The following is a 14,463-nucleotide window of genomic DNA, read 5'->3' on the forward strand; positions in this document are numbered from 1 at the left end:
TTTTTCAAGACCTGAACAAATTATTATTTTTTAGCTGTTTATAACACAACAACTACAACAATAATAATAAAAACGTAAAGTTCTTTTTTTTAATCAAAATGATCACAAATTTACTATCTCTGTTTTGGGCTATAAAATGCTCCAGTCCTACATGGTAACACAGTCCACCACAGCAATTTCAGCTCAATCACATGTAGTACTGAAACATGTGAAAAGTATTTTACGAATACCATTATACAAACGTTTTTGTTTGGCCTCACAAATACAAGAAAAATAAATAAAAAGTATTTAATGCTTTTGAGTGCTTTATCGTCCAGATTGACTTAATTCACATAATAAAAATGTTGTTGACAAAACTTGATAAATAAAGAGAACTTGAATGTACAAATGTAAGTGTTTGTTTAATTCAAATACATGTATGACATGGTAATCATCAAAATAGACATCTGGCTTCATCGATAATACATGACAATTACACATTATATCAAACAGAAAAATATAAACAGATTATATGAAAAAAGATGTTATTGATATTTTGTGTGAGGCTCTTTTTGTATTATGCTTAGAAAGATACAAACTATCTTCTGACATGCAACATTTTTATTACATTAAGATAATTTAAAACGATTATTATTATATGATTAAAAACCTACAGGCTATAATAGCATGTAATCCTCTTCTTTAAATGGTTTAAATACATGCTTTATTTTGTAACTTCAAAGGAGCAATAAAAAATTCGAAGGATTCATGTTTGTCATTTTAATTCAGAGGAAAGCAGTTTAACAAGCTTCCTCAAAGTCCTCCTTAATTGTGTTTCATCACTCTTTGGTGACTGTCACATATATGCCACTGCAACAGCGAGCCACAGATGTGCAGAATGGAGTGATGAAGATATTAACCACACTCATCCACAGTGACCTCACACAGGGCAGGCAGGTATGCCACACCTGAACACAAGGCATCACACACCTATGACAAGAAGAAGGAAATAGAATCAGTGATAATATTTCTGTTTAAAGGGATAGTTCACCCAAAAATGAAAATGCTGTCATCGTTTACTCACCCTCATGTTGTTCCAAACCTGTATGAGTTTCATTCTTCTGCTGAACACAAAATAAGATATTTTGAAGAATGTCTGTAACCAAACAGTTTCTGGTCCCCATTGACTTCCATAGTATTTTTTTTTTTGTGTCAATACTATGGAAGGAAGTCAATGGCTATCTCCACTGTCTGGTTATAGACATTCTTCAAAATATCTTCTTTTGTGTTCAACAGAAGAACGAAACTCATACAGGTTTGGAACAACATGAGTAGTAAATGACAGAATTTTCATTTTGGGGTAAAATATCCCTTTAAAAAAACTTTAAGGAACATCTATAATAAAAAAAAATTCTTTAAAAAAGAGCCTACCAGATGTGCATACAGGCCAGCAGGGCAAAGAGGCAGCCGCAGAGGCAGGAGAGGGGAACCGCACACAGCGCCGTCAGGCAGCGATAAACCCACAGCCGCGTGGACTCGAAGGCGATTCCGCTGTACACCCACACACGGTCGTAGCTGTGTGTGGACGCGGGCTCTGCCAAAACATCGCTAAACTCTACCTGATGGTGTCACAATGAACAGAAAGTTACGTGAATTTTATTCCTGGTTATTCTTATTTCATGTAAGCTACTACTGTATAACATCCTGAATGTCCATCCTCGGAATGAGAAAAGTGAACACTTTGTTGAGTTTGTTCACCTTCAAGTGTTTGTTGATGCCACAGGGATCCCTGATCTCAACATGAGCGAGGGAAGGGGTGGAGAACCGTGGTGGAGGAGGCGGAGACGACTGGATCTTCTTCACATAATAATCTTCTTCATCATCATCATCATCATCATCAACAATATTACACTCCACCAAATACTCGTCTCGCATCATATTGACTGCAAAGCAGATCACACTGTGTTTGAGTGAAATTTCAACAAACATTTCAGCAAACGTACTCGGTTACTAACGTAACCTCGGTTCTCTCTAGAGAGGGAACGAGTACTGCGTAATATCTTATGCTATGGGGAAAACCTCTTTTCCATGAGATATTGAAGCCAAAAATTATCCTTAATTTTGAATTAATGTAAAACGCTATGCAGCAGCATGCAGACACTGGCAAGACGGCTTGCGCGCCTATTGGCTGCCCTGCGGCAACAGCAGCAGCCTATCGAGAGTGTTCCTGCGTGACACATATCCAATGGGGGCATTTTGCGCCCATTTCATCACGTCCCGCCAGAAAGGGCGTGGTCTCGCCCTATAAATATAGCTCGATTAGAATGGTAGGACTGGTTTTCATCGCCGAAGCGAACCAGAGCTGTGTATACACCGCAAGATACGCAGTACTCGTTCCCTCTCTAGAGAGAACCGAGGTTACGTTAGTAACCGAGTACGTTCTCTTACTGCGTAATATCTTACGCTATGGGGAACACAATGCAAAACGCCGTGCGTACTGGGATCCGACACCAAAGTCCCAAGGGCAGTAGCCCGGGGCTCATATAGTGCATAATCACCATAGACTCACAGAGAGTCGGATAAGAGAGGCTGCAAGCATCATTCCCCATGAAATAGCATCCTACAGGAGCTAGTTATGTTAACAGTGTTTCACACAGACAGGGTTAACGTGTTCAGCCTGAACTGGGTAATAGTACGGGTTATTCAACACCCATGGAGCGGTTATATCGCTCAGTGAGCGATGCACAAGCAAAACTCAGCATCTGGGCACAGCGGGGCAGATAGCACTGAATTCTATACCGACAGAAGCTTGGCTTGTAAGGCGGGAACCTCTAAGTCCCCTATGCGCTTCACTGAAGCGAGAGCCAAAAGAAACACCGTTTTGAAAGACAGATGCTTCATGTCTGACAAATGGATTGGCTCGAACGGGGCACCTTTCATGGCTTCCAAAACCGTAGAAAGGTCCCACACCGGGACTGGAGGAGGTCTGGGAGGGTTCAGCCTCCGAGCTCCCTTGAGGAATCGCACGACTAGGTCGTTTTTCCCCAGTGACTGGCCAGACACAGGTTTTGTAAACGTTGCTATGGCCGCCACGTACACTTTGAGCGTGGATGGAGTTCTGCCCTTATCCAGCAGCTCTTGAAGGAAGTAGAGTACTTCCGTGACCCCGCAGTCTACGGGTAAAAAGCCCTGAGCTTGACACCAGGCAGAGAACATAGACCATTTCGAGGAATAGAGCCGTCTAGTAGACGGGGCCCTCGCCTGCGTGATCGTGTTTAACACTCCCTCCGGGAGGTTAGCGGGTACCCGTTGATGGCCCATGCATGTAGGGACCATAGTTGCAGGCGAGGATGCCAAATCGAGCCCTTTGCCTGAGAGAGGAGGTCTCTCCTCACCTGTATCGGCCACGGGGCAGTGCTGGTCAGCCGCGTCAGGACTGGGAACCAAGTCTGGTTCGTCCAGAGCGGAGCCACAAGCAGCACTGGGCATCCGTTTTCCCTGATTCGTTCCAGCACTTGAGGCAGGAGCGAGACGGGGGGGAAAGCATAGAGGGGGCAGTGGGGCCATACGTGGGCCAGCGCATCCCTGCTCTTGGAGAAAAAGTTCGGACAGTGATTGTTTCTTGGGACGCGAACAAGTCCACCTGCGCTCTGCCAAATGTCTCCCACCGCAGTTGGATCGTCTGCGGGTGCAGCGACCATTCCCCTGCTGGGACATTGTTTCTGGACTGAGAGTGTGGTCCCAGATTCAGGCGACCAGGCAAATGCGCTGCTTTCAGTGGAAGCAGGCTGTGCTGAGCCCAGATCAGGAGGCGTTCCGTCAGCCTGTAAAGGTTTCGGGACCTGATGCCACCCTGGCGATTTATGTATGCCACTACTGACATGTTGTCTGACCGGACTAAGACATGGCGGCCTTTTATCTGGGGACAAACGCGCGTTGTCGACTGCCAGCATTTCCAGACAGTTTATGTGTAGGAGCTTTTCCCGTTCTGACCACTGGCCAAAGAACGGTTTGCCCTCGGGCAGCGCTCCCCATCCCGATGTGGAGGCATCCGTGGACACCACCGTCACACTCGAGGGAGTCCCCAGACTCACGCCTGACTGACACCAGTCGGCTATTTTCCAAGGTTCCAGAGCCGGAACGCATTTCATGTCGACCCTGAGGTGAAACAGACCAGAGGTCCATGCCCGGGGTGGAACTCGCGCTTTCAGCCATAACTGCAGTGGGCGTATGTGAAGCAGGCCCAGCTAAAGTACCGAAGATGCCGAGGCCATGTGGGCCAGCATTTTCTGAAACCTTTTGAGCGGGACTAGTGCCGCGGCGAAAGGATTTCGTGGCGCGCTGAATGTCCAGTTCGCACTCCGGCGACAGACGTGCTGTCATAGACAGCGAGTCCCGCACTGTTTCCAGACAAGAGATTTTTTTGGCTGGGAAACAGTGAACTCTTTGCCCAATTGACTGTGAGACCCAGATTCTCGAGATGCTCGAGTAATGTGGTTCTGTGTTCTATAAGCTCTGAATGTGATTGAGCTAGAATCAGCCAATCGTCCAAGTAGTTCAAAACTTGCATGTCCTGAAGTCTCAGGGGTACGAGGGATAGGCCGAATGGTAGGACTGTGTATTGATATGCCTGGCCCTCGAAGGCGAATTTCAAGAATCGCCTGTGACGTGATGCTATTTGATTTTGGAAAAAGGCGTCTTTCAGATCTATTGACATAAACCAGTCTCCTTGGCGAACTTGCGCGAGGATCTTACTGGTTGTCAGCATTCTGAACTGGCGCTTCATAAGCACTCTGTTCAGCGGTCGCAGATCTAGAATGGGTCTGAGACCCCCGTCTTTTTTCGGTACCAGAAAATATCTGCTGTAGAGCCCCCCTTCGCTCTGAGCCTGAGATAAAGGTTCTATGGCCCCTTTGCTCAGCAGTTACGCTATTTCTGCTCGAAGTAGATGAGATACTTCATTGTTTAACGTGGTTTCGACTCGCGCCGTTAGCGAATAGCCTCTTTTTATAGTGTTCAACACCCATTTTGATACCCCGGGAAGCTTTGCCCACGCCTCTTCGTGAATAGCTAGAGGTAGAATGAAATCAGGGCTCTGGCCGCGGCATAGCGGCGGCCGCAGAGCTTCGGTGTGCTGAGACTAAAGGCTTGTTCGACTTGAACCGGCGCTGCACAGACCGATCGGTTGATGACATCAAAGTACCGCGAGAGCGATTCAAAAGCATAAGGAGCCATCTGCTCTCTAATCGCTCTCGCGGTACTTTGATATCATCAACCGATCGGTCTGTGCAGCGCCGGTTCAAGTCGAACAAGCCTCTAAACACTGTGTTTACAGTGTGCAAGGCGGGAGGCGCGCCTATCACGGCGGGCAGCCTGGTCGCGCTCGAATTCTCTATGACAGATTAGACAGATTTCGTTTACTGCAAAATATACTGGAACAGTCGCATTTTCTGGAACTGAACGAGCGAAAGTTCGGTGGAAGTTCTGGCCGCGGCAAGACTTTTTAAAATTTTTTCATTTTTTATCTGCTGCGAGAGCTGGGATCGAACACAGGTCTCTCGTGCAAATAAGAGAGCGTCATCACAGTTTTGTGTCTGTGTTGGCGTTTGTTTTCAGGCGTGCGTGTTATACAACAGGCTCATTACTGCAATATTGACATTTTCAGCCGCTCAGACTACGAGGAGCTGAGAAATGTTTGAGAAATGGAGATTGGTCCTGCTTCGGCGGGACAAAAACACACTCTTTCCTCATTTCGCCGGTGACAAGTGCCCACGGGTTGAGAGCGTCATCACAGTTTTGTGTGTTTCGGCGTTTGTTTGCAGGCTTGCATGTTATACAACAGGCTCATTGCTGCAATATTGACATTTTCAGCCGCTCAGACTACGAGGAGCTGAGAAATGTTTGAGAAATGGAGATTGGTCCGGCCTCGGCGGGACCAAAAAGCACTCTTTCCTCATTTCGCCGGTGACGCATGTCCACGGGAGGCAGGGTAGCTTTCTTGTAACGTAAAGAAAGCTAGCCGCGCCGCGGTTTTGATGCTGGCCCGTTTCCCTGACGACTCTCGGGCAGAGGGGGGGGCGTCCACAGAGCTCGCCCAGTCCTCACTGTCCGACGCTAGGGTAAAGCAGCTGCCCTTCTCTACAGATGCAGCTATCTTGTCGTCATTAACGGCGGAAACGGCGGCGCGCGGCGGCCGTTGTCCGTCAGCGAGCGACTCGAGTGAAGATGGTGAAGCTGGCGGGCGAACCGGTGAGCTTTCACGGGCTGGAGAAGGCTCGTGGACCCTTTGAGTACGGCGCTTTTACGGCGCGGCACTACAGCGGGCGGAAGAGCAGGCTCTGAGAAGGATGCCAGACGAGTCCTCAGAGTCACCATGGACATCAGCTCGTAATGAGGGCATTCGCCGTCAGCGAGCGCGAGAGCCGCCCGTCGCTGATTGTGGCTCGGCACGAGCCGCAGGATCTTTGGATCTTTAAAAAGACGCAGCTCTTTCAGGAGAGAGAGAGATATATACAGTGAGAGTGTGAGTCGCAGCGGCGAACACACACTCTTAGCATTGAAAGGATATAGACGCCGGAAAGCGTAGCAGGTACGGAAGGCGGCGAGGTGAAGGCCAGCGGCTTCAGGTTTTTAGGCTCGTCCCGCAGAAGGCTTTCTGTCAACGGCGCGGCTTCTCACTCCGGATCCAGCGATGCAGTAGTGATTCGCTGAAGAGATGAAAATCAGTTGTACCAGCCTTATCGAGCTATATTTATAGGGCGAGACCACGCCTTTTCTGGCGGGACGTGACGAAATGGGCGCGAAATGCCCCCATTGGATAAGTGTCACGCAGGGCCACTCTGGATAGGCTGCTGCTGTTGCCGCAGGGCAGCCAATAGGCGCGCAAGCCGTCTTGCCTATGTCCGCATGCTGCTGCACAGGGTTTTACATTCATTCAAAATTAAGTATAATTTTTGGCTTCAATATCTCGTGGAAAAGAAGTTTTCCCCATAGCGTAAGATATTACGCAGTACGAGAGACACTCTCGTAAGAGAACAGTACAGTACCGAGTAAAAATTTTCATGATTTAGTAAATTTTTTTCCTTTTGTCAAATTACCTTGGATAATTTATGTGGTTCAGATAACATGGTATTTTGAGTTTCTGTTGATTAAACCCATCTCAATTGTTTTAACTACATTTTTTAATTTCAATGAACTTACATTTTTAAGTCAAACAAGTTACTTACTTTTTTAAGTTTAACAAACAATGTGTTTTTACAGTGTGTAGGAATGATAGATTTTTAGCATATCTGTGGGTTAAACATGTTAGATTAAACATTTTAGTTCAGATAAACTACAGCAGTGGTTCTCAAAGTTTTTGACTTCAAGGCCACCGTTGTCAAAGACATTATTTGAAGACCCCTACAAGATATCTGCTATAGGATGACAAAGCTGTTCGAACTTTTTATTCACATAAACTAGGAGTTGCATCATATTAAAATAATTAAAATAGTTAAATCTTACAATCCGGATAACTGCTCCTTTTTTATTACAATTGAATTTGCATAACTTCTAGTTTGTACACAGGGTTTTTTTTATAGCCTACATTATTTCTTTATTTTTTCATAAGTAATGCTTATGCCATCTACATGCATGTATTGTATAAACATTTATTTTGTTAATTCCAAGACTTTTCCAGGTGTAGAAATCACACTTTTAAAATTCTGTTAATAAAAAATAAATAAATAAATAAAAACTGCTCCTTTTTTATTACAATTGAATTTACATAACTTCTAGTTTGTACACAGGGTTTTTTTATAGCCTACATTATTTTTTTTATTTTTCCATAAGTAATGCTTATGCCATCTACATGCATGTATAAACATTTATTTTGTTAATTCCAAGACTTTTCCAGGTGTAGAAATCACACTTTTAAAATTCCTTTATACTGTAGCCTATGTCCAGATCGACCAAAATAATGAAAAGTTGAAATCTCGCAATTACGTTTTAGGCTATACATTTTAAATAATTTTGAGCCCTTGCACTTTTGATCTTGCACTCCCCTTGGAAGTGTGCTGAGGCCCCGTTTGAGAACCACTAAATTACAGGAAATATGTGACAAATACAAACCCAAGTCAGACAAGACACACCCTGACAACTCTTGCTTACTACATTCACTCATTACGCATCATATTGTCATACATGCTTGTCTGGCTGAGAAGCGATGACATGAACCCACCAGTAGGCCTACTGTATATGGCATATGGGCGTAGACATTTCATGAATCAATTTGAAAAGATTGTGTAAAAAAAAAAACATTTGACATACATGCATTGAATTTTACATGGAATACTTATATGGAATTGCATTTTATATGGATGAATGGGAAGCAAAATATATTTTTTAGCCATTTTGAATATTTATCACTTACCCGATTCAATATTCAGTCCTGCTCCAAAAATAAACTCTAGTTGGCAGTAGGTTATGACTATTTTGATCAGTCAGACACTGCAAATCTCCATAAACTGTCTCGTCATCCACATCTAACAGATGAATATATGGCCTATATCAGAAGGAATGGAGCGGAGCGTTTTACTGTAAGGCAGTGTGACCTCACTCTCTCTCCCTTCTGTTCTTTACCATAGTCTAGTTTGTGGAAGTGTGTGTACCCAGTGAAGAATTAGTAGGCTGAGCGTAGAGTTATTTTGGGGAGAGGAATGGAGAGGGCACCACTAATCAGGTTACCGGACAGGCTAACCCTATTCGCACACAGCCAGTTTCCTCTCATACCATCTAATTTTAGGCCTAGATACATTATTTTTTTCTTTTAGGAAACATAGTGGCCCTAAAAAAATATTTGGACAGGTAAGAGACACTTGTATGTCATTGTATTACAGTGTAAAACTAAAAGCAAAACTGGTAACACTTTACTATAAGTTTCCATATGTTAACATCAATTAACTTCATTAGTTAAAATAAACAATGAAAAATACTTCTAAAGCATTTATTAATCTTGGTTAATGTTAATTCCAACATTTACTATTAAAATCAAAAGTTGTATCTATTAACATTAATTAATTTTAGCTAACCTGAAATAATGAAATGATCAAATAAATAATCTTTAATAGCTAAAGATTGAAAAATACTGTAACAAATGTATTGCTCATTGTTAGTTATTGGATTAACTAATAGGACCTTGTTGTGAAATGTAACCCATAAACTAATAAAAATAGTTTTCATTGAAATAAAGCTGAAATAAAATCAAATATGAAAATTTAAAAAGAAATTGAAACAGATAAAATACAAGTTTAAGTTAAAGTACCTATCTAAGTTAAAAGTTAAATATCTAAATATGAAAAAATAGAATAAAGCTAATTAGAAATACCAAATCAAAACAAACAAAACATACTACATAAACTTAAAATAAAATGAAAACTGAAAAATAAAAATCTAGTTTAATATAATAAATGATAAAAGAGTATATATATATAATATTTTATAACATTGTAAGAGTAATTATTTTGCATGAAATATTTGGCAAGTCGACATTATTTTATAATCTATAATTTATTTAGATAATATTGTAATCCACATATCAATGATGACATCATCTACCAGAGACACACACTGCTAAGGGGAAGGTGGAAGTCGAGGGAGACCAGTAACCAGAGGCATTAATATGTGCAGCGAAAAGGAAGTGAGTGCCATTGAACTTCCTGTGACTACATGTGCCTTTCACAGTTTTTTCTTTTCTCCAGTCACTTCTCTGTTGGACAGTTCCTGAGCTTCTTTGTGGCACTTATCTTCACAGTTGTATTTTTCACATGGAGCCGGCGGGATAAAAAAAGGCTACAGAGCTGTGCTTATTTTGGCCGTCCCACCTGTTGCATGCATATGTGCTGGTTCCCTTACGACAGAATGCTTTTTAAAGAATTATCCATTGTAATGCAAAATAATTGTACAAATAGTAATGCAATTAAATGTAAAAAAAGAAAAGAAAAAAGAAAAACATTAAATGGCAAATGATACAAAAAAAACCCTAAATTAATTATCTAAAAATTAAACACTGGAGCATTTTAATATTCATGTTGTACCTAGAACTACTTGAGCTATGCATAATATCAAAAAGCAACAAAAAAACATTTAAAACTGAATAAGAAAAACTCCAATAAGAAAGTCGATCTCTTGGTTCGCAAACATCTGAGTGGCCTTCGTGAATCTCTTGCTACATTCAGGGTGACACGTCTATATTTAAAATTACAGTGTGGACTCTGTCTGTCATGGACATCATTCCCACAATTCACTTGCCGATCAGAATCTATGTGCTTTGAGGGACTCCATGGTGCTCCATGAATACATCATCAGCAGAAAGTTATGTTTTTCCAAAAGAACACAGCCAACACTACAGTCAAAAACATCAGACACATTGGACATCACTGCGGTGAATGATTAGAGTAGGAAATTCTTGACCGAGGACCAGCTTAACTGTTATCAAAGCTAGTAAAACACAAATACAACCAATAATAGGATCAATGACTTGGTCTCACACGAACAAAACCATAATCAGTTACTGTCAACAGAAATTTAGTTAATAAGGTGTAAATAGTACCATATATTGTATGTTTGGAAAAATATATTCATATCTGTGATGAGTTTGCTGTTCCCCCTACACTCATACTCAGATTCACGCATATATAATCCCTTCTTCTCCCTCAGTCCTGTTGGTCTTGGGGTTTGAAGAGACCTCTGCTGCGCAGGCCGAAGCCTCCCTTCTTCACCGGAGGTCGAGCAGCAGCGGAGGAAACCGACGGGACAGATGCAGGGGGAGAGGAGGGGGGAGCACTCAAACCCGAGACGTCCTGAGGAGGTTGACGAGACAACAGCTCCCTAAACACAGAGTTCATCTGGCGACTGACCTCCTATGAGAACGAGAGAATCGGTCATTAAAACATAAGGATTTTTATATAGGTTTCCATGTTCATAGATTTAAATCAGTGGTTCTCAGGTTTTTAGATTCTAAGGCCCCCATTCAGAGCCGATCAGCCACATAAGCAAACACTACGCAAGTTGCATAGGGCCCCGCAAATTACTCAGGGCCCCGCCTCCCCCTCGTGTCAAACCATGTCTATCAAAGTTTACAATTTCGCTGAGAAAATTAAATGGAACTATATTCTTCTGATCACGAAAAGAGAGGAAAAAAACACCATTAGAGTGAATTGTGGGAACAGCAATCAGGTAGACTTGTGTTCTCTCCTCTCCAAGTTTGATGTCAGCAAAGAACAGTAAAGTTAATTTGATGTGTATCTATCTCTAGTGTCTGTCTTGCTAACCCAGCTGGCAAGTGCATATTTTGGTCTTTCTGTGTCTTGCTTAAAACACCGGCCACTTCCAGGGCTTTGAGGGTTGTGTTCTGTGACTTTGTGCCTGACACAAAAAGTGAGAGTGAAATACAACTATTTATTACGTTTGATAAACAACAAAGGACAACGGCTTTGTTTATATACTGCAGCTCGGAAAAGATAACCGCGTCGTGCGTTAACATGGGTTAACATGCGTTCATATGCGCGTGCACGAAATGAAACGCGCACTTTCCAGCAAAACATCTGTGGGGACCAGTACAATATGGGCATGATGGCACTCCTCATAGGTGCACATACTTTTAAAACAAGACAATGATTATCTAGTCTCCAAGTCAGTTTAGTTACAACTCTGCAATAAAGCAAGATGGAAAGCAATGTATTGACATTGACTTTTGATTTATAGGCTATATTGCATTTCAAATGTTGATTGGCTGGACATAGCCTACCTATATCCCTAATACAGGATGCATTTTTTATATCAATAATTAGATTTGTACTATTTAAAATGTGAATTCTTGATATTAAGAATGTTCTTTTTCTAGTAACAATGTCTATTTCTGATATCAGGAATTACATTTTCATTAGTACTAGTTAAAGGAGTGGGAGCATTGGGGTGTCAGGTGTGACTGTGTGACAATGGCAAATGGTTTACATGGCTCATGGGTCAGATAGGAGGGCCCCTTAACAGAATTTAGCTTAGGGCCCCAGGGAGGTCAGGATCGGCTCTGCCCCCATTGTCCAAGTAATATACAAAGATAAGATATTTCTGGTACTTCTGCTGTAATGACAAAGTTGCTTGTTTTCAAACCTGTTTTATTTACAATGGAAATATATTAAAATAATTAATTGATGATTAACAACTAAATACATGAATCTAGTTTCAAAAACCTTTTTTTTATTAGTTATGGGGGATTTTTACAATTTCTCAGCAATTTAAACCTGAAAAAATATGTTAGCTCATCATAAATAAATAAATCTTTGTGAAATGTCAGTCAGTATGAGAATCAGACCTTGTCGATATGTACTGTCTGTCTGTCTGGTGTTCCTCCTACTGGCCTCAGACTGTCCAAAGTGTGTCTGCGCTCTTGATGACTGAAGAGAAAAAAAGGCATTTAGAAGTGAAAAAAATGAAATTACTTATAACAACATACACTACCATTCAAAATTTTGGGATCGGTCTCTTATGGTCACCGAGGCTACAATTATTTGATCAAAAAGTACAGGAAAAACAGTAATATTATGGAATAGATTTACAATTCAAAGTAACCGTTTTCTATTTTAATACTTTCTAATATTACTGTAATGCGAAACTGAATTTTCAGCATCATTTCTCCAGTGTTCAATATCACACGATTTTTTCAGAAATCAATCTAATTTGCAGCTTAATGCCCAGTACACATTGTATTGTTTTGGGCTGTTCCAGACGAAAGATGACCAATCATGGTCATTTCTGTGGTCATGTCTCCTAAACAGTGGTCCTACGTCATACAGTGAGAGAGGTTCAAAGATGGCCGTTGACACGGTCCTGTGACCAAAGATAGCCTAGGATCATTCTCTGACATTTTCTGTTTCCTGACTAGCCAATAAAAATGCAACATGAAATGGCATATTGATCAACGCGATATTGCGCTAAACTTTCCCAAAAAACCATTTACAAAATTGCCATGCCAAGTTGGCCTCTTTTCCCTCGCCATGACCGCTTCCATATTCCCCTTTCCTTCAGCGCACATAAAAACCACAATTGCCAAAGTGCGATTCATCTTGCTCTGTTTGTGTACCACTAGCGCATGCTGATGACGATTTATTCCATTCCTAACTTGCGTCATAGCCTTCAATTCAGTAGGTGTCATTATCATACAGTCTACATACCCATGCTTATTAGATCCATGTTGTACAGTGTGATTGGTAATGATCTTATAGAATTACAAAAATTGCACAGTCTGTAGCAAAGATAAACATATTTTTGTGGAATCGCAATACATTTTTTCTGGATTCTTTGGTGAATAGAAAGTTCAAAAGCACAGCATTTATTTGAAATAGAAATCTTTTTGTAACATTATAAATGGTTCAACTGTCACTTGTGATCAATTTAATGCATCCTTCCAAAATAAAAGAATAATTCTTTTTTTTTAATTTTTATCCTACTGACCCTAAACTCATTTTTTTCATCTCAAAAAATAATTCATTAAGTTCATTGGGGTTTAATGGTGTTCACATCCTCAGATCACGCCTCATGCATGAGCCTTTCAGCAGCTGGTACAATCAAAACAACAGCTTCTGTTCTCCTACCCTGAGAATTGGCGTGCAGCTGCAGTTGACTGAGGAGGAAGGATGAGTCGTCCCTCGGGCACCTGCAGGGTGAGCTTCCGTATGGGGCTCACATTCCCACTGCTGCCTCCACCTATACTGCTTCCTCCACTGCTGGTCCTCTGCCGGCAGGGCAAAGAAGCACTGTCACTGTTCACTCTCATCCTGGGGAACGACAGCAAACAGTGCAGATACAGTAAGATCTCAGTGGGCCTGTGTAGAGCATCCATGGTGCATTATTACCAGCGGTCTGAGAGAATGTACCTGGTGCTCTGTTCAGACTGCTGCTGTTCTTCTGATAGGTTTCCTGTACTTCCCCCTCTGCTGTCATCCTTCTTCCCTCGTTCCTTTCGCTCCGCTCTGAGGATGAGAAGACAACAAGATGAGGTTACCAAAGCTAATGGTAAGGTTATGGCTACCAAGATATTGTATTAGAACAAAAGCAATTTGTTTGTTTATTATGTTTTCTTTATGTCTCTGCAATGGTTTCCATAGACTTTAATCAGTTTAGACACCATATTTTATTTAATGCAAAAACAAGGCTGCGAGGGATTGATTTACAGCCCGTTTGATGAGTCTCATTCATAAAACAATACAAGCAGAACAAATCTGCGTATATCATTCATAAATCCATTCTTAGGTAAATGGCTGCAGTGAATTGAATGCGACAATTTATGCAAGATTGGTTGTAAAGGTTTGGTCTTCTTGCATTTCATGAATGAGGCGTTGAACTTTATGTCAACAAAACATTAGATGTGACCTTGAGCCTTATTTTCAGCATGACATATTGAATGAACTGTCCCTCACAGTCTTTTTTACTGTTAGTGACAAATGAAAT

General features: G+C 41.7%; 2 protein-coding genes across 5 annotated transcripts in view; both read right to left on the reverse strand.

Annotated features, from left to right (window-relative positions):
* Nucleotides 1-382: 382 nt before the first annotated feature.
* On the reverse strand, nucleotides 383-8,632 carry cav4b (caveolin 4b). The gene is made up of 4 exons (XM_077214354.1): nucleotides 8,390-8,632; nucleotides 1,738-1,922; nucleotides 1,411-1,598; nucleotides 383-969 (listed from the first exon to the last, which is right to left on the reverse strand). Exons 2-4 carry the CDS (start codon nucleotides 1,915-1,917, stop codon nucleotides 819-821), a joined length of 519 nt encoding a protein of 172 aa, XP_077070469.1. The 5' UTR covers nucleotides 1,918-1,922; nucleotides 8,390-8,632; the 3' UTR covers nucleotides 383-818.
* Nucleotides 8,633-9,509: 877 nt separating this feature from the next.
* Nucleotides 9,510-14,463, reverse strand: part of arhgap4b (Rho GTPase activating protein 4b) — a 32,750-nt gene continuing 27,796 nt past the window's right edge. For all 4 annotated transcript variants that reach the window (XM_077214356.1, XM_077214358.1, XM_077214357.1 and 1 more), the window contains exons 21-24: nucleotides 13,890-13,985; nucleotides 13,608-13,790; nucleotides 12,329-12,410; nucleotides 9,510-10,877 (exon numbers count right to left, since the gene is read on the reverse strand). In XM_077214356.1, coding sequence (XP_077070471.1) covers nucleotides 10,671-10,877; nucleotides 12,329-12,410; nucleotides 13,608-13,790; nucleotides 13,890-13,985 — 568 coding nt within the window. In that variant the 3' untranslated portion in view covers nucleotides 9,510-10,670. The remainder of the gene's footprint in view (nucleotides 10,878-12,328; nucleotides 12,411-13,607; nucleotides 13,791-13,889; nucleotides 13,986-14,463) is intronic.

This window comes from Siphateles boraxobius, unplaced genomic scaffold (assembly GCF_051911475.1).
Source record: "Siphateles boraxobius isolate OS27281-9 unplaced genomic scaffold, OSU_SipBor_1 68, whole genome shotgun sequence".
Classification (NCBI taxonomy): Eukaryota; Metazoa; Chordata; class Actinopteri; order Cypriniformes; family Leuciscidae; genus Siphateles; species Siphateles boraxobius.

Excerpts from the sequence above, each read along its gene's own strand:
- cav4b (XM_077214354.1), bottom strand. The coding sequence starts at position 1,917 with ATGATGCGAGACGAGTATTTGGTGGAGTGTAATATTGTTGATGATGAT. Across the intron at positions 1,599-1,737 it reads GCATCAACAAACACTTGAAG|GTAGAGTTTAGCGATGTTTT; the intron begins GTGAACAAACTC and ends TGACACCATCAG. Across the intron at positions 970-1,410 it reads CTGGCCTGTATGCACATCTG|GTGTGTGATGCCTTGTGTTC; the intron begins GTAGGCTCTTTT and ends TTCTTGTCATAG.